The 22,198-nt window shown below is 33.9% G+C and overlaps 1 protein-coding gene across 1 annotated transcript; it reads right to left on the bottom strand.

Moving 5' to 3' along the window:
• Positions 1 to 5,746: 5,746 nt before the first annotated feature.
• LOC146915509 (uncharacterized) lies at positions 5,747 to 7,883 on the bottom strand. Its single transcript, XM_085717892.1, has one exon. The coding sequence runs from the start codon at positions 7,577 to 7,579 to the stop codon at positions 5,771 to 5,773; it is 1,809 nt and encodes a 602-aa protein (XP_085574018.1). The 5' UTR covers positions 7,580 to 7,883; the 3' UTR covers positions 5,747 to 5,770.
• Positions 7,884 to 22,198: the final 14,315 nt, after the last annotated feature.

Here is a 22,198-nt window from a genome sequence, read left to right as displayed (position 1 = left end):
TTGTCCCTCGATCTCCGTTGATACGAAACATGATATGTGAACCTATTTGGTATTGTATTCGGCAAAATGAAATTATTTGAATGACCATTGTCCCAAAAATGAGATTTTAGCCTATATGGTTAAAAGTTTGATAAATATTAATGTTGAATTTGTCCCTCGATGTCCTTTATTGCGTAACATAATATTTGAACCGATTTCGTTTTAAATTTGGTAAACAGAAAGTCATGAGATGACCCTTATCACGAAAACGAGATTTTAGCTTATATTGTTACATGTTTGTTAAATATGAAGGTTGAACATGTCCCTCGATGTCCCTTGATGCGAAACATGATATGTGAACATATTTGGTTTGAATTTCGATAAAGTGAAAGTATTGAAATGACCCTTGTCGCGAAAATGAAATGTTAGCCTATGTGGTTAGAAGTTTGATAAACAGTGAGCTTGTCCCTCGATGTCCCTTGATGCGAAACATGATATGTGAACCTATTTGGTTTCATATTCGGAAAAATGAAAGTATTGGAATGACTTTGTCGCGAAAATGAGATTTTAGCCTATATGGTTAGAAGTTTGATAAAGGTTGAGCTTGTCCCTCGATCTCCCTTGATACGAAACATGATATGTGAACCTATTTGGTTTTGTATTCGGCAAAATGAAATTATTTGAATGACCATTGTCCCAAAAATGAGATTTTAGCCTATATGGTTAAAAGTTTGATAAATATTAATGTTGAATTTGTCCCTCGATGTCCTTTATTGCGTAACATAATATTTGAACCAATTTCGTTTTAAATTTGGTAAACAGAAAGTCATGAGATGACCCTTATCACGAAAACGAGATTTTAGCTTATATTGTTACATGTTTGTTAAATATGAAGGTTGAACATGTCCCTCGATGTCCCTTGATGCGAAACATGATATGTGAACATATTTGGTTTGAATTTCGGTAAAATGAAAGTATTGAAATGACCCTTGTCGCGAAAATGAAATGTTAGCCTATGTGGTTAGAAGTTTGATAAACAGTGAGCTTGTCCCTCGATGTCCCTTGATGCGAAACATGATATGTGAACCTATTTGGTTTCATATTCGGAAAAATGAAAGTATTGGAATGACTTTGTCGTGAAAATGAGATTTTAGCCTATATGGTTAGAAGTTTGATAAAGGTTGAACTTGTCCCTCGATCTCCCTTGATACGAAACATGATATGTGAACCTATTTGGTTTTGTATTCGGCAAAATGAAATTATTTGAATGACCATTGTCCCAAAAATGAGATTTTAGCCTATATGGTTAAAAGTTTGATAAATATTAATGTTGAATTTGTCCCTCGATGTCCTTTATTGCGTAACATAATATTTGAACCAATTTCGTTTTAAATTTGGTAAACAGAAAGTCATGAGATGACCCTTATCACGAAAACGAGATTTTAGCTTATATTGTTACATGTTTGTTAAATATGAAGGTTGAACATGTCCCTCGATGTCCCTTGATGCGAAACATGATATGTGAACATATTTGGTTTGAATTTCGATAAAATGAAAGTATTGAAATGACCCTTGTCGCGAAAATGAAATGTTAGCCTATGTGGTTAGAAGTTTGATAAACAGTGAGCTTGTCCCTCGATGTCCCTTGATGCGAAACATGATATGTGAACCTATTTGGTTTCATATTCGGAAAAATGAAAGTATTGGAATGACTTTGTCGCGAAAATGAGATTTTAGCCTATATGGTTAGAAGTTTGATAAAGGTTGAGCTTGTCCCTCGATCTCCCTTGATACGAAACATGATATGTGAACCTATTTGGTTTTGTATTCGGCAAAATGAAATTATTTGAATGACCATTGTCCCAAAAATGAGATTTTAGCCTATATGGTTAAAAGTTTGATAAATATTAATGTTGAATTTGTCCCTCGATGTCCTTTATTGCGTAACATAATATTTGAACCAATTTCGTTTTAAATTTGGTAAACAGAAAGTCATGAGATGACCCTTATCACGAAAACGAGATTTTAGCTTATATTGTTACATGTTTGTTAAATATGAAGGTTGAACATGTCCCTCGATGTCCCTTGATGCGAAACATGATATGTGAACATATTTGGTTTGAATTTCGGTAAAATGAAAGTATTGAAATGACCCTTGTCGCGAAAATGAAATGTTAGCCTATGTGGTTAGAAGTTTGATAAACAGTGAGCTTGTCCCTCGATGTCCCTTGATGCGAAACATGATATGTGAACCTATTTGGTTTCATATTCGGAAAAATGAAAGTATTGGAATGACTTTGTCGCGAAAATGAGATTTTAGCCTATATGGTTAGAAGTTTGATAAAGGTTGAACTTGTCCCTCGATCTCCCTTGATACGAAACATGATATGTGAACCTATTTGGTTTTGTATTCGGCAAAATGAAATTATTTGAATGACCATTGTCCCAAAAATGAGATTTTAGCCTATATGGTTAAAAGTTTGATAAATATTAATGTTGAATTTGTCCCTCGATGTCCTTTATAGCGTAACATAATATTTGAACCAATTTCGTTTTAAATTTGGTAAACAGAAAGTCATGAGATGACCCTTATCACGAAAACGAGATTTTAGCTTATATTGTTACATGTTTGTTAAATATGAAGGTTGAACATGTCCCTCGATGTCCCTTGATTCGAAACATGATATGTGAACATATTTGGTTTGAATTTCGGTAAAATGAAAGTATTGAAATGACCCTTGTCGCGAAAATGAAATGTTAGCCTATGTGGTTAGAAGTTTGATAAACAGTGAGCTTGTCCCTCGATGTCCCTTGATGCGAAACATGATATGTGAACCTATTTGGTTTCATATTCGGAAAAATGAAAGTATTGGAATGACTTTGTCGTGAAAATGAGATTTTAGCCTATATGGTTAGAAGTTTGATAAAGGTTGAACTTGTCCCTCGATCTCCCTTGATACGTGATGAGTACCACGGAGCCGTCGGAAGCAAATAAGAATATTGTTGGTAGAAAAGACTCAAAAACGAAGAAATGGAATGGATAGACAGGGACGCCACACTCTCTAATCCAAGAAAGTGATAAGTCTATGGATGCGAGGATCGCCACAAGAAAAGAATTTCTTGATAAGATCAAGGATGGTTCAATCCAGAACCACAAGAGACAGAGCTCTCAATACACATATGTGTAAAATTCTATAAAATTCAACTTATTTTATTTCATAGAGAAACTTACAATTTATAGAGTTCTCACAAAGTAACCCAATGGACCCTAATAAATTAAAATGACACTCAATAATTCAAAGAAAACAAATAAATGACATATTAAGAATAACAACTATTTTCCTAATGATATGAATTTACTACGTAACATGCTGGAGTCCAAAAGGTTCCAATTTGATGCAAGCTGCTCCAAATGAATTCCAAAACTGATGCAAAACCTTTGAATGACATTAATTGAATTTATTTCAATCTTCCTTGGACGTGATCTGAATGGTGGAGGCAATAAAACCAACATGAATAGCCCTTAGTCAATTTGTGATCATTAAACCCCAATTTGTTGTATCAAATTATGCAATGAATCCAATAGCACTAAAATTATAAGAAATGAATGTCCAAGGATAAAATTAACGTGAGCTCCACTTAATTTCCACATTCATGAGCTCATTTTTTATGAACTAGAAAACCGTGGCTGAACCATGGATACTAAAATTCACAAATAAAATTCATTTATTTGTGATTTTTTTTTATAGGTTTCTTTCCACATACTTAAAGAACTCATGATCTCATCATTCCCCCTCTCTTCAAAAGGATTTGACCTCAAATCTAAACCTGCATAAAATTGAAGTGAGTTATGTAGAAATTTTTCTTCTTGAGATTTTGGGACATAATCATATTTCCAAAGAACATGATTGTTTTCTAATAGTTGAGAAAAAACTTCTTCATTTGCTTGGTTTCCTTCATGATTTAAAGAAGAAAGATTAGGAGATTGCAAAATATTAGAAGAATCCCAACATTTAACTACACATACCAACTTTGATGAAGGTACTAGTGTAATAGTAGGCCAAAACTTCCCAACATTTTTCTCTTTATTTACCTTCTCACTCACCTTTTTCTCTTCTTTTTCCTTCTTGAAGTCTTTCTCATGACTTTCTTTTACAATGAGATCCTCTATTTTTTCAACATCTCTTTCACGCTTTTTATAATCATTTTGAATTTGAAGGAGCACTTCCTCAAATGTTTTAAAAATAGCAGCAATCCCTCTTTCAATCCTTTCCATGCTTTCTTCTCTTCTTGCTCTCCTTTTCAAAATTTGATCATAACCAAACTTATCATATGCAAGAATGATTTGACAATTTTTAAATGAAAATTTGTATGTGTTGGTATGTTGGTCATACTTTGCTCGACGCTGTTGCTGCCATGGAAGCCCAAGTAAAAAATCTCTTGTTTTGGAAGGCACCACATCACATAATACCTCATCTTCATATTCTCCAATTTTGAATGACACTCTCACTTGTTTGGTCACCAAAACATCAGCCATGTCTTTAAATTCTGGATCCTCAAGACTATAAAGAATATATGGATTTGGATGCTCAAGAACCGGAAGTCTCCATTTCTCCACCATTGATGTGCTTGCCATGTTGATCCAATATTTTCTATCAATGAACAACTCACATACTTTATCATTCACAAGACATCTTGTAAAGAAAATATTCATTTGTTTGGCTTCCATGAAGGACCACTAAGAAAATAAAATGTTGAAACTTTTGATTTTTTTTTCTTCTTACTTTTCTTTTCAAAATGCTACGTTTTTTTTTCCACACTTTTTTTTTTGATGATTTTTTTTTCAAACAAAATAAAAAACAAAGAGGATACAATGAAAGAAAGAAAAATGATAAATAACACCTGATTTGAACCTGAGCTCTGATTACCAAATGATGAGTACCACGGAGCCGTCGGAAGCAAATAAGAATATTGTTGGTAGAAAAGACTCAAAAACGAAGAAATGGAATGGATAGACAGGGACGCCACACTCTCTAATCCAAGAAAGTGATAAGTCTATGGATGCGAGGATCGCCACAAGAAAAGAATTTCTTGATAAGATCAAGGATGGTTCAATCCAGAACCACAAGAGACAGAGCTCTCAATACACATATGTGTAAAATTCTATAAAATTCAACTTATTTTATTTCATAGAGAAACTTACAATTTATAGAGTTCTCACAAAGTAACCCAATGGACCCTAATAAATTAAAATGACACTCAATAATTCAAAGAAAACAAATAAATGACATATTAAGAATAACAACTATTTTCCTAATGATATGAATTTACTACGTAACATGCTGGAGTCCAAAAGGTTCCAATTTGATGCAAGCTGCTCCAAATGAATTCCAAAACTGATGCAAAACCTTTGAATGACATTAATTGAATTTATTTCAATCTTCCTTGGACGTGATCTGAATGGTGGAGGCAATAAAACCAACATGAATAGCCCTTAGTCAATTTGTGATCATTAAACCCCAATTTGTTGTATCAAATTATGCAATGAATCCAATAGCACTAAAATTATAAGAAATGAATGTCCAAGGATAAAATTAACGTGAGCTCCACTTAATTTCCACATTCATGAGCTCATTTTTTATGAACTAGAAAACCGTGGCTGAACCATGGATACTAAAATTCACAAATAAAATTCATTTATTTGTGATTTTTTTTTATAGGTTTCTTTCCACATACTTAAAGAACTCATGATCTCATCACAAGCCCTCCCTCCATTCCATTGTGGCCCTCATCATACTCCCCCTCTTCGAAAGAATTCGTCCTCGAATTTGGAAGTTATACAACCTCCAGGTTCAAACACAATTCTTTCAAATTTTTGTGGTACCTTCTTTGCCAATACATCTTCACATTCCTGCAAGGGAAATTTAGTACAACTTGGAAAATTTTGAGTGTTAGTCAACAAAGCCACCTTTTTGCAAAGTAGTAAATATAGGGGCTGTTTGTTCATGACTATTTCTTGAATCTCTCCTTTTTTTTCAAGCAAACTCTCTTTCTTTTCTTTTGATTTTTCTTTTTCTCTTTTTTCTTGCTCATATTTTTCTTTCATTTTCTTTTGATCATCTCTAACCTCACTAGGACTCAATGGTGCAAGACAAATCTTTTGACCAGAATGCATAAAAGTGTACTTGTTGGTTCGGCCATCGTGAAGAACACTTCTATCAAACTGCCAAGGTCTCCCTAACAACAAATGACTAGCCTCCATTGGTACTACATCACACAAAACAGCATCTTCATACTTACCAATTTTAAAACAAACCTCTACTTGTTTATCACAAAGCATTTCTACATGTTCATTAAGCCATTGAAGTTTGTAAGGCCTTGGGTGAGGTTTTGTTTCTAATTCCAATTTAGACACCAAATGTGTACTAGCAACATTAGTACAGCTACCTCCATCAATAATTAAAGAGCATACCTTCCCTTGAACAAGGCATCTTGTGTGGAAAAGAGTTTCCCTTTGATTTGATTCCTCCTCCTTAGCTTGATTTCCCAAAAACCTCCTAATCATGAAAAAGTCTCCACTTGGTATTTCTTCAGCCTCCTCTTCAACATACCCATCATGATTTTCCACCTCAACGTGTTCATTCTCCTCAATTATCATAGTTCTCTTTGTTGGACATTGAGAAGCTATGTGACCTTGACCTTGACATTTGAAACACTTAACACTTTTGTTAGTAGAAGTACTTTGAGAAGGGTTTGTTTGTATACCTTTAGGATCAGCCATGGACTCCTTTGGAATTGATGACGAGGCTCCCTCCTTCTCCATTTTATCCTTCCAACTTGAAGAGTTAGAAGAAGAACTGTTTCTTCTTACTTGGCCTTTTCTTTTGAGTTGTTGTTCCACTTTGACAGCTTGATGTACCAAGTCATCCATTTCAACATAGTGATGAAGTTCAACAATGTCACTAATGTCATGATTTAGACCATGAAGAAATCTGGCCATGGTTGCTTCATTGTCTTCTTCCACATTAGCTCTAATTTTCGCAATCTCCATCTCCTTGAAATATTCTTCAACACTTTTCGAACCTTGAGTAAGTCTCTGCAATTTGTTGTGCAAGTCTCTATGGTAATAGGATGGCACAAACCTTCTCCTCATGATTCTCTTCATCTCATCCCAAGTATCAATCGGTTGTTCTCCATACCTCCTTCTTTCTTTGATCAATTGATCCCACCATACTAAAGCATACTCCTTGAACTCAATGGAAGCAACCTGCACTTTTTCAACATTAGAGTAATTATGGCAATTAAAAATTTGTTCAATTTTAGTCTCCCATTCTAGGTATGCTTCTGGGTCACTCTTTCCAACAAAAGACGGGACTTTAATTTTTATGCCTCTTAAATGATTTTCCCTTGGTCTCCTTCTAGGCCTCCTCTCATCCTCATCACCACTGCCATCATTAGAATTTTGAGACCTTCTTTCTAACTCATCTACTCTTTGTTGGAATTGTTCAGCTTGTTCTCTTAACAGCCTCTCAAAATGCTCACGCATTGCTCTCATTTGAATCGTCATAGCTGCTGTTCTAGGTGAAGGTGGATCAGACATGATTGTGAAATTTTGTGAAATTAGTAACAAGTGTTTAAAATGGTCCTTACCACTCAAATTGCTCTTTTAGTTCTTTAAAGAAACCAAAAACAATCAACAATCCCAAAGACTTAACACAGAAAGACACTAAAACAAGAAACAAAGGATAAAAGGTTGACTAGAAATGAAAGAAATAAAGAAAAAAAAAATTAGAGTGTGGCAGAAACACAAAAAGGAGCAATTTTTTCCTAATATATTTTTTTTTCGTTTTTTTTGTATGAATATCAATATTGGACAGAAAAAGAAGAAAGAAAAAGAAAAAAAATAATAAGGAACAAGAAGAAAGACACTTTACCAAAGTTTGGCCCTTTTTAGAACCTTGCTCTGATACCAAATGATGAGTGTCCCCTTCCAAGAATTGTTATTTTTCCTCCAAACTCACGAAATTGCTTTGATAATTTGAACTTTAAAATTCTCGTGATTCAAAATGCAATAAAACAGAATGAAAAATGGATATTTGGGCTAAAATGGATATATGGCAGAATTTTGACCTAAACAGATTTTGTGGATAAAATGGAGAAATGGAATGGAAAGAAAGGGACGCCACACTTTCTAATCCAAGAAAGTGATAAGTCTATGGGATTGAGGATCACCACAAGAAAGGATTCTTGATATGATCAAAATTGGTCCAGTCCAGAACCAAAGAGCAATTGCTCAAAAACACACATAGTGTAGTTTTTCACTCAAAATAGTCTTATCTTTATTGATGATTTTCGCCCCTTATATATATAAGAAAGAGGTCATATGCTGTAATACAAGGAACATCAAAGAAAATAACTCTTGAAAACTCTTAGAATTCAGCCATTAATCTAACATCAATTCCTAGTGCTGAATAATTACAAAAATGGTTACAAATTGATTTAGAATGAAATTGTGCAGACAATTGATGGTGGGGCGTCTCCCATGATGCTAAAAACGTCTCCAATTGATTTCTTCAATGAATGGGCTGAAAGAAAACAATTCATTGTGCTTTAATGTGTGGCAGCACCACTTCCTTCTTTCCTTTCATGTCATGTGCTATTTTTCTCCCTCCCATTAATGTTCTTGATTTCTTTTCACTATACTTGATTCAACATATTATTTTCTTTTTAAAATAAGGCAAGCACGCCATTTAAAGCTTTATCAAGCTTTAAAATGGATAAAACACACTAGAAATTCAAACTTAGTGTTTTTGACCAGAATTGGTCCCTTACACTTTTATTACAACATAAAAATAAAAAACATCAAAATGGGCAGCAAGCAAGCCCTCCCTCCATTCCATTGTGGCCCTCATCAGCTTGCTTGCTGCCCATTTTGATGTTTTTTATTTTTATGTTGTAATAAAAGTGTAAGGGACCAATTCTGGTCAAAAACACTAAGTTTGAATTTCTAGTGTGTTTTATCCATTTTAAAGCTTGATAAAGCTTTAAATGGCGTGCTTGCCTTATTTTAAAAAGAAAATAATATGTTGAATCAAGTATAGTGAAAAGAAATCAAGAACATTAATGGGAGGGAGAAAAATAGCACATGACATGAAAGGAAAGAAGGAAGTGGTGCTGCCACACATTAAAGCACAATGAATTGTTTTCTTTCAGCCCATTCATTGAAGAAATCAATTGGAGACGTTTTTAGCATCATGGGAGACGCCCCACCATCAATTGTCTGCACAATTTCATTCTAAATCAATTTGTAACCATTTTTGTAATTATTCAGCACTAGGAATTGATGTTAGATTAATGGCTGAATTCTAAGAGTTTTCAAGAGTTATTTTCTTTGATGTTCCTTGTATTACAGCATATGACCTCTTTCTTATATATAAGGGGCGAAAATCATCAATAAAGATAAGACTATTTTGAGTGAAAAACTACACTATGTGTGTTTTTGAGCAATTGCTCTTTGGTTCTGGACTGGACCAATTTTGATCATATCAAGAATCCTTTCTTGTGGTGATCCTCAATCCCATAGACTTATCACTTTCTTGGATTAGAAAGTGTGGCGTCCCTTTCTTTCCATTCCATTTCTCCATTTTATCCACAAAATCTGTTTAGGTCAAAATTCTGCCATATATCCATTTTAGCCCAAATATCCATTTTTCATTCTGTTTTATTGCATTTTGAATCACGAGAATTTTAAAGTTCAAATTATCAAAGCAATTTCGTGAGTTTGGAGGAAAAATAACAATTCTTGGAAGGGGACACTCATCAATACGAAACATGATATGTGAACCTATTTGGTTTTGTATTCGGCAAAATGAAATTATTTGAATGACCATTGTCCCAAAAATGAGATTTTAGCCTATATGGTTAAAAGTTTGATAAATATTAATGTTGAATTTGTCCCTCGATGTCCTTTATTGCGTAACATAATATTTGAACCAATTTCGTTTTAAATTTGGTAAACAGAAAGTCATGAGATGACCCTTATCACGAAAACGAGATTTTAGCTTATATTGTTACATGTTTGTTAAATATGAAGGTTGAACATGTCCCTCGATGTCCCTTGATGCGAAACATGATATGTGAACATATTTGGTTTGAATTTCGGTAAAATGAAAGTATTGAAATGACCCTTGTCGCGAAAATGAAATGTTAGCCTATGTGGTTAGAAGTTTGATAAACAGTGAGCTTGTCCCTCGATGTCCCTTGATGCGAAACATGATATGCGAACCTATTTGGTTTCATCTTCGGAAAAATGAAAGTATTGGAATGACTTTGTCGCGAAAATGAGATTTTAGCCTATATGGTTAGAAGTTTGATAAAGGTTGAGCTTGTCCCTCGATCTCCGTTGATACGAAACATGATATGTGAACCTATTTGGTATTGTATTCGGCAAAATGAAATTATTTGAATGACCATTGTCCCAAAAATGAGATTTTAGCCTATATGGTTAAAAGTTTGATAAATATTAATGTTGAATTTGTCCCTCGATGTCCTTTATTGCGTAACATAATATTTGAACCAATTTCGTTTTAAATTTGGTAAACAGAAAGTCATGAGATGACCCTTATCACGAAAACGAGATTTTAGCTTATATTGTTACATGTTTGTTAAATATGAAGGTTGAACATGTCCCTCGATGTCCCTTGATGCGAAACATGATATGTGAACATATTTGGTTTGAATTTCGATAAAATGAAAGTATTGAAATGACCCTTGTCGCGAAAATGAAATGTTAGCCTATGTGGTTAGAAGTTTGATAAACAGTGAGCTTGTCCCTCGATGTCCCTTGATGCGAAACATGATATGTGAACCTATTTGGTTTCATATTCGGAAAAATGAAAGTATTGGAATGACTTTGTCGCGAAAATGAGATTTTAGCCTATATGGTTAGAAGTTTGATAAAGGTTGAGCTTGTCCCTCGATCTCCCTTGATACGAAACATGATATGTGAACCTATTTGGTTTTGTATTCGGCAAAATGAAATTATTTGAATGACCATTGTCCCAAAAATGAGATTTTAGCCTATATGGTTAAAAGTTTGATAAATATTAATGTTGAATTTGTCCCTCGATGTCCTTTATTGCGTAACATAATATTTGAACCAATTTCGTTTTAAATTTGGTAAACAGAAAGTCATGAGATGACCCTTATCACGAAAACGAGATTTTAGCTTATATTGTTACATGTTTGTTAAATATGAAGGTTGAACATGTCCCTCGATGTCCCTTGATGCGAAACATGATATGTGAACATATTTGGTTTGAATTTCGGTAAAATGAAAGTATTGAAATGACCCTTGTCGCGAAAATGAAATGTTAGCCTATGTGGTTAGAAGTTTGATAAACAGTGAGCTTGTCCCTCGATGTCCCTTGATGCGAAACATGATATGTGAACCTATTTGGTTTCATATTCGGAAAAATGAAAGTATTGGAATGACTTTGTCGTGAAAATGAGATTTTAGCCTATATGGTTAGAAGTTTGATAAAGGTTGAACTTGTCCCTCGATCTCCCTTGATACGAAACATGATATGTGAACCTATTTGGTTTTGTATTCGGCAAAATGAAATTATTTGAATGACCATTGTCCCAAAAATGAGATTTTAGCCTATATGGTTAAAAGTTTGATAAATATAAATGTTGAATTTGTCCCTCGATGTCCTTTATTGCGTAACATAATATTTGAACCAATTTCGTTTTAAATTTGGTAAACAGAAAGTCATGAGATGACCCTTATCACGAAAACGAGATTTTAGCTTATATTGTTACATGTTTGTTAAATATGAAGGTTGAACATGTCCCTCGATGTCCCTTGATGCGAAACATGATATGTGAACATATTTGGTTTGAATTTCGGTAAAATGAAAGTATTGAAATGACCCTTGTCGCGAAAATGAAATGTTAGCCTATGTGGTTAGAAGTTTGATAAACAGTGAGCTTGTCCCTCGATGTCCCTTGATGCGAAACATGATATGCGAACCTATTTGGTTTCATATTCGGAAAAATGAAAGTATTGGAATGACTTTGTCGCGAAAATGAGATTTTAGCCTATATGGTTAGAAGTTTGATAAAGGTTGAGCTTGTCCCTCGATCTCCGTTGATACGAAACATGATATGTGAACCTATTTGGTATTGTATTCGGCAAAATGAAATTATTTGAATGACCATTGTCCCAAAAATGAGATTTTAGCCTATATGGTTAAAAGTTTGATAAATATTAATGTTGAATTTGTCCCTCGATGTCCTTTATTGCGTAACATAATATTTGAACCAATTTCGTTTTAAATTTGGTAAACAGAAAGTCATGAGATGACCCTTATCACGAAAACGAGATTTTAGCTTATATTGTTACATGTTTGTTAAATATGAAGGTTGAACATGTCCCTCGATGTCCCTTGATGCGAAACATGATATGTGAACATATTTGGTTTGAATTTCGATAAAATGAAAGTATTGAAATGACCCTTGTCGCGAAAATGAAATGTTAGCCTATGTGGTTAGAAGTTTGATAAACAGTGAGCTTGTCCCTCGATGTCCCTTGACGCGAAACATGATATGTGAACCTATTTGGTTTCATATTCGGAAAAATGAAAGTATTGGAATGACTTTGTCGCGAAAATGAGATTTTAGCCTATATGGTTAGAAGTTTGATAAAGGTTGAGCTTGTCCCTCGATCTCCCTTGATACGAAACATGATATGTGAACCTATTTGGTTTTGTATTCGGCAAAATGAAATTATTTGAATGACCATTGTCCCAAAAATGAGATTTTAGCCTATATGGTTAAAAGTTTGATAAATATTAATGTTGAATTTGTCCCTTGATGTCCTTTATTGCGTAACATAATATTTGAACCAATTTCGTTTTAAATTTGGTAAACAGAAAGTCATGAGATGACCCTTATCACGAAAACGAGATTTTAGCTTATATTGTTACATGTTTGTTAAATATGAAGGTTGAACATGTCCCTCGATGTCCCTTGATGCGAAACATGATATGTGAACATATTTGGTTTGAATTTCGGTAAAATGAAAGTATTGAAATGACCCTTGTCGCGAAAATGAAATGTTAGCCTATGTGGTTAGAAGTTTGATAAACAGTGAGCTTGTCCCTCGATGTCCCTTGATGCGAAACATGATATGTGAACCTATTTGGTTTCATATTCGGAAAAATGAAAGTATTGGAATGACTTTGTCGCGAAAATGAGATTTTAGCCTATATGGTTAGAAGTTTGATAAAGGTTGAACTTGTCCCTCGATCTCCCTTGATACGAAACATGATATGTGAACCTATTTGGTTTTGTATTCGGCAAAATGAAATTATTTGAATGACCATTGTCCCAAAAATGAGATTTTAGCCTATATGGTTAAAAGTTTGATAAATATTAATGTTGAATTTGTCCCTCGATGTCCTTTATAGCGTAACATAATATTTGAACCAATTTCGTTTTAAATTTGGTAAACAGAAAGTCATGAGATGACCCTTATCACGAAAACGAGATTTTAGCTTATATTGTTACATGTTTGTTAAATATGAAGGTTGAACATGTCCCTCGATGTCCCTTGATGCGAAACATGATATGTGAACATATTTGGTTTGAATTTCGGTAAAATGAAAGTATTGAAATGACCCTTGTCGCGAAAATGAAATGTTAGCCTATGTGGTTAGAAGTTTGATAAACAGTGAGCTTGTCCCTCGATGTCCCTTGATGCGAAACATGATATGTGAACCTATTTGGTTTCATATTCGGAAAAATGAAAGTATTGGAATGACTTTGTCGTGAAAATGAGATTTTAGCCTATATGGTTAGAAGTTTGATAAAGGTTGAACTTGTCCCTCGATCTCCCTTGATACGAAACATGATATGTGAACCTATTTGGTTTTGTATTCGGCAAAATGAAATTATTTGAATGACCATTGTCCCAAAAATGAGATTTTAGCCTATATGGTTAAAAGTTTGATAAATATTAATGTTGAATTTGTCCCTCGATGTCCTTTATTGCGTAACATAATATTTGAACCAATTTCGTTTTAAATTTGGTAAACAGAAAGTCATGAGATGACCCTTATCACGAAAACGAGATTTTAGCTTATATTGTTACATGTTTGTTAAATATGAAGGTTGAACATGTCCCTCGATGTCCCTTGATGCGAAACATGATATGTGAACATATTTGGTTTGAATTTCGATAAAATGAAAGTATTGAAATGACCCTTGTCGCGAAAATGAAATGTTAGCCTATGTGGTTAGAAGTTTGATAAACAGTGAGCTTGTCCCTCGATGTCCCTTGATGCGAAACATGATATGTGAACCTATTTGGTTTCATATTCGGAAAAATGAAAGTATTGGAATGACTTTGTCGCGAAAATGAGATTTTAGCCTATATGGTTAGAAGTTTGATAAAGGTTGAGCTTGTCCCTCGATCTCCCTTGATACGAAACATGATATGTGAACCTATTTGGTTTTGTATTCGGCAAAATGAAATTATTTGAATGACCATTGTCCCAAAAATGAGATTTTAGCCTATATGGTTAAAAGTTTGATAAATATTAATGTTGAATTTGTCCCTCGATGTCCTTTATTGCGTAACATAATATTTGAACCAATTTCGTTTTAAATTTGGTAAACAGAAAGTCATGAGATGACCCTTATCACGAAAACGAGATTTTAGCTTATATTGTTACATGTTTGTTAAATATGAAGGTTGAACATGTCCCTCGATGTCCCTTGATGCGAAACATGATATGTGAACATATTTGGTTTGAATTTCGGTAAAATGAAAGTATTGAAATGACCCTTGTCGCGAAAATGAAATGTTAGCCTATGTGGTTAGAAGTTTGATAAACAGTGAGCTTGTCCCTCGATGTCCCATGATGCGAAACATGATATGTGAACCTATTTGGTTTCATATTTGGAAAAATGAAAGTATTGGAATGACTTTGTCGTGAAAATGAGATTTTAGCCTATATGGTTAGAAGTTTGATAAAGGTTGAACTTGTCCCTCGATCTCCCTTGATACGAAACATGATATGTGAACCTATTTGGTTTTGTATTCGGCAAAATGAAATTATTTGAATGACCATTGTCCCAAAAATGAGATTTTAGCCTATATGGTTAAAAGTTTGATAAATATTAATGTTGAATTTGTCCCTCGATGTCCTTTATTGCGTAACATAATATTTGAACCAATTTCGTTTTAAATTTGGTAAACAGAAAGTCATGAGATGACCCTTATCACGAAAACGAGATTTTAGCTTATATTGTTACATGTTTGTTAAATATGAAGGTTGAACATGTCCCTCGATGTCCCTTGATGCGAAACATGATATGTGAACATATTTGGTTTGAATTTCGGTAAAATGAAAGTATTGAAATGACCCTTGTCGCGAAAATGAAATGTTAGCCTATGTGGTTAGAAGTTTGATAAACAGTGAGCTTGTCCCTCGATGTCCCTTGATGCGAAACATGATATGCGAACCTATTTGGTTTCATATTCGGAAAAATGAAAGTATTGGAATGACTTTGTCGCGAAAATGAGATTTTAGCCTATATGGTTAGAAGTTTGAAAAAGGTTGAGCTTGTCCCTCGATCTCCGTTGATACGAAACATGATATGTGAACCTATTTGGTATTGTATTCGGCAAAATGAAATTATTTGAATGACCATTGTCCCAAAAATGAGATTTTAGCCTATATGGTTAAAAGTTTGATAAATATTAATGTTGAATTTGTCCCTCGATGTCCTTTATTGCGTAACATAATATTTGAACCAATTTCGTTTTAAATTTGGTAAACAGAAAGTCATGAGATGACCCTTATCACGAAAACGAGATTTTAGCTTATATTGTTACATGTTTGTTAAATATGAAGGTTGAACATGTCCCTCGATGTCCCTTGATGCGAAACATGATATGTGAACATATTTGGTTTGAATTTCGATAAAATGAAAGTATTGAAATGACCCTTGTCGCGAAAATGAAATGTTAGCCTATGTGGTTAGAAGTTTGATAAACAGTGAGCTTGTCCCTCGATGTCCCTTGATGCGAAACATGATATGTGAACCTATTTGGTTTCATATTCGGAAAAATGAAAGTATTGGAATGACTTTGTCGCGAAAATGAGATTTTAGCCTATATGGTTAGAAGTTTGATAAAGGTTGAGCTTGTCCCTCGATCTCCCTTGATACGAAACATGATATGTGAACCTATTTGGTTTTGTATTCGGCAAAATGAAATTATTTGAATGACCATTGTCCCAAAAATGAGATTTTAGCCTATATGGTTAAAAGTTTGATAAATATTAATGTTGAATTTGTCCCTCGATGTCCTTTATTGCGTAACATAATATTTGAACCAATTTCGTTTTAAATTTGGTAAACAGAAAGTCATGAGATGACCCTTATCACGAAAACGAGATTTTAGCTTATATTGTTACATGTTTGTTAAATATGAAGGTTGAACATGTCCCTCGATGTCCCTTGATGCGAAACATGATATGTGAACATATTTGGTTTGAATTTCGGTAAAATGAAAGTATTGAAATGACCCTTGTCGCGAAAATGAAATGTTAGCCTATGTGGTTAGAAGTTTGATAAACAGTGAGCTTGTCCCTCGATGTCCCTTGATGCGAAACATGATATGCGAACCTATTTGGTTTCATATTCGGAAAAATGAAAGTATTGGAATGACTTTGTCGCGAAAATGAGATTTTAGCCTATATGGTTAGAAGTTTGATAAAGGTTGAGCTTGTCCCTCGATCTCCCTTGATACGAAACATGATATGTGAACCTATTTGGTTTTGTATTCGGCAAAATGAAATTATTTGAATGACCATTGTCCCAAAAATGAGATTTTAGCCTATATGGTTAAAAGTTTGATAAATATTAATGTTGAATTTGTCCCTCGATGTCCTTTATTGCGTAACATAATATTTGAACCAATTTCGTTTTAAATTTGGTAAACAGAAAGTCATGAGATGACCCTTATCACGAAAACGAGATTTTAGCTTATATTGTTACATGTTTGTTAAATATGAAGGTTGAACATGTCCCTCGATGTCCCTTGATGCGAAACATGATATGTGAACATATTTGGTTTGAATTTCGGTAAAATGAAAGTATTGAAATGACCCTTGTCGCGAAAATGAAATGTTAGCCTATGTGGTTAGAAGTTTGATAAACAGTGAGCTTGTCCCTCGATGTCCCTTGATGCGAAACATGATATGCGAACCTATTTGGTTTCATATTCGGAAAAATGAAAGTATTGGAATGACTTTGTCGCGAAAATGAGATTTTAGCCTATATGGTTAGAAGTTTGATAAAGGTTGAACTTGTCCCTCGATCTCCCTTGATACGAAACATGATATGTGAACCTATTTGGTATTGTATTCGGCAAAATGAAATTATTTGAATGACCATTGTCCCAAAAATGAGATTTTAGCCTATATGGTTAAAAGTTTGATAAATATTAATGTTGAATTTGTCCCTCGATGTCCTTTATTGCGTAACATAATATTTGAACCAATTTCGTTTTAAATTTGGTAAACAGAAAGTCATGAGATGACCCTTATCACGAAAACGAGATTTTAGCTTATATTGTTACATGTCTGTTAAATATGAAGGTTGAACATGTCCCTCGATGTCCCTTGATGCGAAACATGATATGTGAACATATTTGGTTTGAATTTCGGTAAAATGAAAGTATTGAAATGACCCTTGTCGCGAAAATGACATGTTAGCCTATGTGGTTAGAAGTTTGATAAACAGTGAGCTTGTCCCTCGACGTCCCTTGATGCGAAACATGATATGTGAACCTATTTTGTTTCATATTCGGAAAAATGAAAGTATTGGAATGACTTTGTCGCGAAAATGAGATTTTAGCCTATATGGTTAGAAGTTTGATAAAGGTTGAACTTGTCCCTCGATCTCCCTTGATACGAAACATGATATGTGAACCTATTTGGTTTTGTATTCGGCAAAATGAAATTATTTGAATGACCATTGTCCCAAAAATGAGATTTTAGCCTATATGGTTAAAAGTTTGATAAATATTAATGTTGAATTTGTCCCTCGATGTCCTTTATTGCGTAACATAATATTTGAACCAATTTCGTTTTAAATTTGGTAAACAGAAAGTCATGAGATGACCCTTATCACGAAAACGAGATTTTAGCTTATATTGTTACATGTTTGTTAAATATGAAGGTTGAACATGTCCCTCGATGTCCCTTGATGCGAAACATGATATGTGAACATATTTGGTTTGAATTTCGGTAAAATGAAAGTATTGAAATGACCCTTGTCGCGAAAATGAAATGTTAGCCTATGTGGTTAGAAGTTTGATAAACAGTGAGCTTGTCCCCCGATGTCCCTTGATGCGAAACATGATATGTGAACCTATTTGGTTTCATATTCGGAAAAATGAAAGTATTGGAATGACTTTCTCGCGAAAATGAGATTTTAGCCTATATGGTTAGAAGTTTGATAAAGGTTGAACTTGTCCCTCGATCTCCCTTGATACGAAACATGATATGTGAACCTATTTGGTTTTGTATTCGGCAAAATGAAATTATTTGAATGACCATTGTCCCAAAAATGAGATTTTAGCCTATATGGTTAAAAGTTTGATAAATATTAATGTTGAATTTGTCCCTCGATGTCCTTTATTGCGTAACATAATATTTGAACCAATTTCGTTTTAAATTTGGTAAATAGAAAGTCATGAGATGACCCTTATCACGAAAACGAGATTTTAGCTTATATTATTACATGTTTGTTAAATATGAAGGTTGAACATGTCCCTCGATGTCCCTTGATGCGAAACATGATATGTGAACATATTTGGTTTGAATTTCGGTAAAATGAAAGTATTGAAATGACCCTTGTCGCGAAAATGAAATGTTAGCCTATGTGGTTAGAAGTTTGATAAACAGTGAGCTTGTCCCTCGATGTCCCTTGATGCGAAACATGATATGCGAACCTATTTGGTTTCATATTCGGAAAAATGAAAGTATTGGAATGACTTTGTCGCGAAAATGAGATTTTAGCCTATATGGTTAGAAGTTTGATAAAGGTTGAGCTTGTCCCTCGATCTCCGTTGATACGAAACATGATATGTGAACCAATTTGGTATTGTATTCGGCAAAATGAAATTATTTGAATGACCATTGTCCCAAAAATGAGATTTTAGCCTATATGGTTAAAAGTTTGATAAATATTAATGTTGAATTTGTCCCTCGATGTCCTTTATTGCGTAACATAATATTTGAACCAATTTCGTTTTAAATTTGGTAAACAGAAAGTCATGAGATGACCCTTATCACGAAAACGAGATTTTAGCTTATATTGTTACATGTTTGTTAAATATGAAGGTTGAACATGTCCCTCGATGTCCCTTGATGCGAAACATGATATGTGAACATATTTGGTTTGAATTTCGGTAAAATGAAAGTATTGAAATGACCCTTGTCGCGAAAATGAAATGTTAGCCTATGTGGTTAGAAGTTTGATAAACAGTGAGCTTGTCCCCCGATGTCCCTTGATGCGAAACATGATATGTGAACCTATTTGGTTTCATATTCGGAAAAATGAAAGTATTGGAATGACTTTCTCGCGAAAATGAGATTTTAGCCTATATGGTTAGAAGTTTGATAAAGGTTGAACTTGTCCCTCGATCTCCCTTGATACGAAACATGATATGTGAACCTATTTGGTTTTGTATTCGGCAAAATGAAATTATTTGAATGACCATTGTCCCAAAAATGAGATTTTAGCCTATATGGTTAAAAGTTTGATAAATATTAATGTTGAATTTGTCCCTCGATGTCCTTTATTGCGTAACATAATATTTGAACCAATTTCGTTTTAAATTTGGTAAATAGAAAGTCATGAGATGACCCTTATCACGAAAACGAGATTTTAGCTTATATTATTACATGTTTGTTAAATATGAAGGTTGAACATGTCCCTCGATGTCCTTGATGCGAAACATGATACGTGAACATATTTGGTTTGAATTTCGGTAAAATGAAAGTATTGAATTGACCCTTGTCGCGAAAATGAAATGTTAGCCTATGTGGTTAGAAGTTTGATAAACAGTGAGCTTGTCCCTCGATGTCCCTTGATGCGAAACATGATATGCGAACCTATTTGGTTTCATATTAGGAAAAATGAAAGTATTGGAATGACTTTGTCGCGAAAATGAGATTTTAGCCTATATGGTTAGAAGTTTGATAAAGGTTGAACTTGTCCCTCGATCTCCCTTGAAACGAAACATGATATGTGAACCTATTTGGTATTGTATTCGGCAAAATGAAATTATTTGAATGACCATTATCCCAAAAATGAGATTTTAGCCTATATGGTTAAAAGTTTGATAAATATTAATGTTGAATTTGTCCCTCGATGTCCTTTATTGCGTAACATAATATTTGAACCAATTTCGTTTTAAATTTGGTAAACAGAAAGTCATGAGATGACCCTTATCACGAAAACGAGATTTTAGCTTATATTGTTACATGTTTGTTAAATATGAAGGTTGAACATGTCCCTCGATGTCCCTTGATGCGAAACATGATATGTGAACATATTTGGTTTGAATTTCGGTAAAATGAAAGTATTGAAATGACCCTTGTCGCGAAAATGACATGTTAGCCTATGTGGTTAGAAGTTTGATAAACAGTGAGCTTGTCCCTCGATGTCCCTTGATGCGAAACATGATATGTGAACCTATTTGGTTTCATATTCGGAAAAATGAAAGTATTGGAATGACTTTGTCGCGAAAATGAGATTTTAGCCTATATGGTTAGAAGTTTGATAAAGGTTGAACTTGTCCCTCGATCTCCCTTGATACGAAACATGATATGTGAACCTATTTGGTTTTGTATTCGGCAAAATGAAATTATTTGAATGACCATTGTCCCAAAAATGAGATTTTAGCCTATATGGTTAAAAGTTTGATAAATATTAATGTTGAATTTGTCCCTCGATGTCCTTTATTGCGTAACATAATATTTGAACCAATTTCGTTGTAAATTTGGTAAACAGAAAGTCATGAGATGACCCTTATCACGAAAACGAGATTTTAGCTTATATTGTTACATGTTTGTTAAATATGAAGGTTGAACATGTCCCTCGATGTCCCTTGATGCGAAACATGATATGTGAACCTATTTGGTTTGAAATTCGGTAAAATGAAAGTATTGAAATGACCCTTGTCGCGAAAATGAAATGTTAGCCTATGTGGTTAGAAGTTTGATAAACAGTGATAAAAGACAGAAATTGTATAGGAATAAAAGTAAAATAAAAAGATGGATTTGGGGAAAGAAATGGTGAAAGAATGCGTCACATTCACTTCCAATCCAAGAAGGAATGCTAAGCCTTGAGGAATCGCCACAATGGTAAGGAAGCCATTGATAAGATTCGATAAACTTGGTTCAATCCAGAACCAAAAAGAAGCAAAGCTTCCAAATTCACATAAAGTGACTTTTTTTTATCAAAATTCTCTCTCTTTACATATCATTTTCGTGCTCTATTTATAGGAGCTTATTACATGATGATTTTGACTCTAAAACTCTTAGAAAATGAAAGGAAGTGCAGCCACTAATTACAATAATGTTTTGGTGGCTGATTAATGCAAATAAAAGGTTACAAAATGACTTTAAGGTAGGGGTGGCTGCATCAATGCATGGAGATGTTATACATTCATTTGCTTCTTTAATGTGTTGTTTCTTCTCTTACATCAGCTCATTCATCAAAATCACGTCATCCAATTCATGCTCATTTTACACCAAGAAATATTCCGAATTTGCTCTTGAGTCCAACAGACGAAATGTAGAGAATATTCTAAGCTTTCCAACGCATTAAAGATCACCTCAAATGGACATCCAGAGCTCCAGATATAGCCAAAACAAGACTGACATATCATGACCTGCGAAAATAAAACTTAGAACCCAAAATTAATTTGGTTCTTTTATTCCACAATGACTTTATTATTCTTTTCAAGAGAGATAATTTTAGGATCACATCATACTCTCCCTCTTCAAGAGAATTCGACCTCGAATTTTTAGCTTGAATACCTCCTGGGTCAAAAACAAATCTACAGAATCCATCACATGTAACTTTAACTTTAGAGAGCTCTTCACTTTTGTTGGAAGAATTTGTTTGCTTT

This window comes from Medicago sativa, chromosome 6 (genome assembly GCF_051527215.1).
Source record: "Medicago sativa cultivar Bolivia chromosome 6, Bolivia_mono, whole genome shotgun sequence".
NCBI classification, from domain to species: domain Eukaryota; kingdom Viridiplantae; phylum Streptophyta; class Magnoliopsida; order Fabales; family Fabaceae; genus Medicago; species Medicago sativa.
This window is presented reverse-complemented; position numbering and strand designations above follow the sequence as displayed.

What these genes read in the sequence shown, in the direction of transcription:
- LOC146915509 (XM_085717892.1), bottom strand. Translation starts at nt 7,579, where the DNA reads ATGTCTGATCCACCTTCACCTAGAACAGCAGCTATGACGATTCAAATG.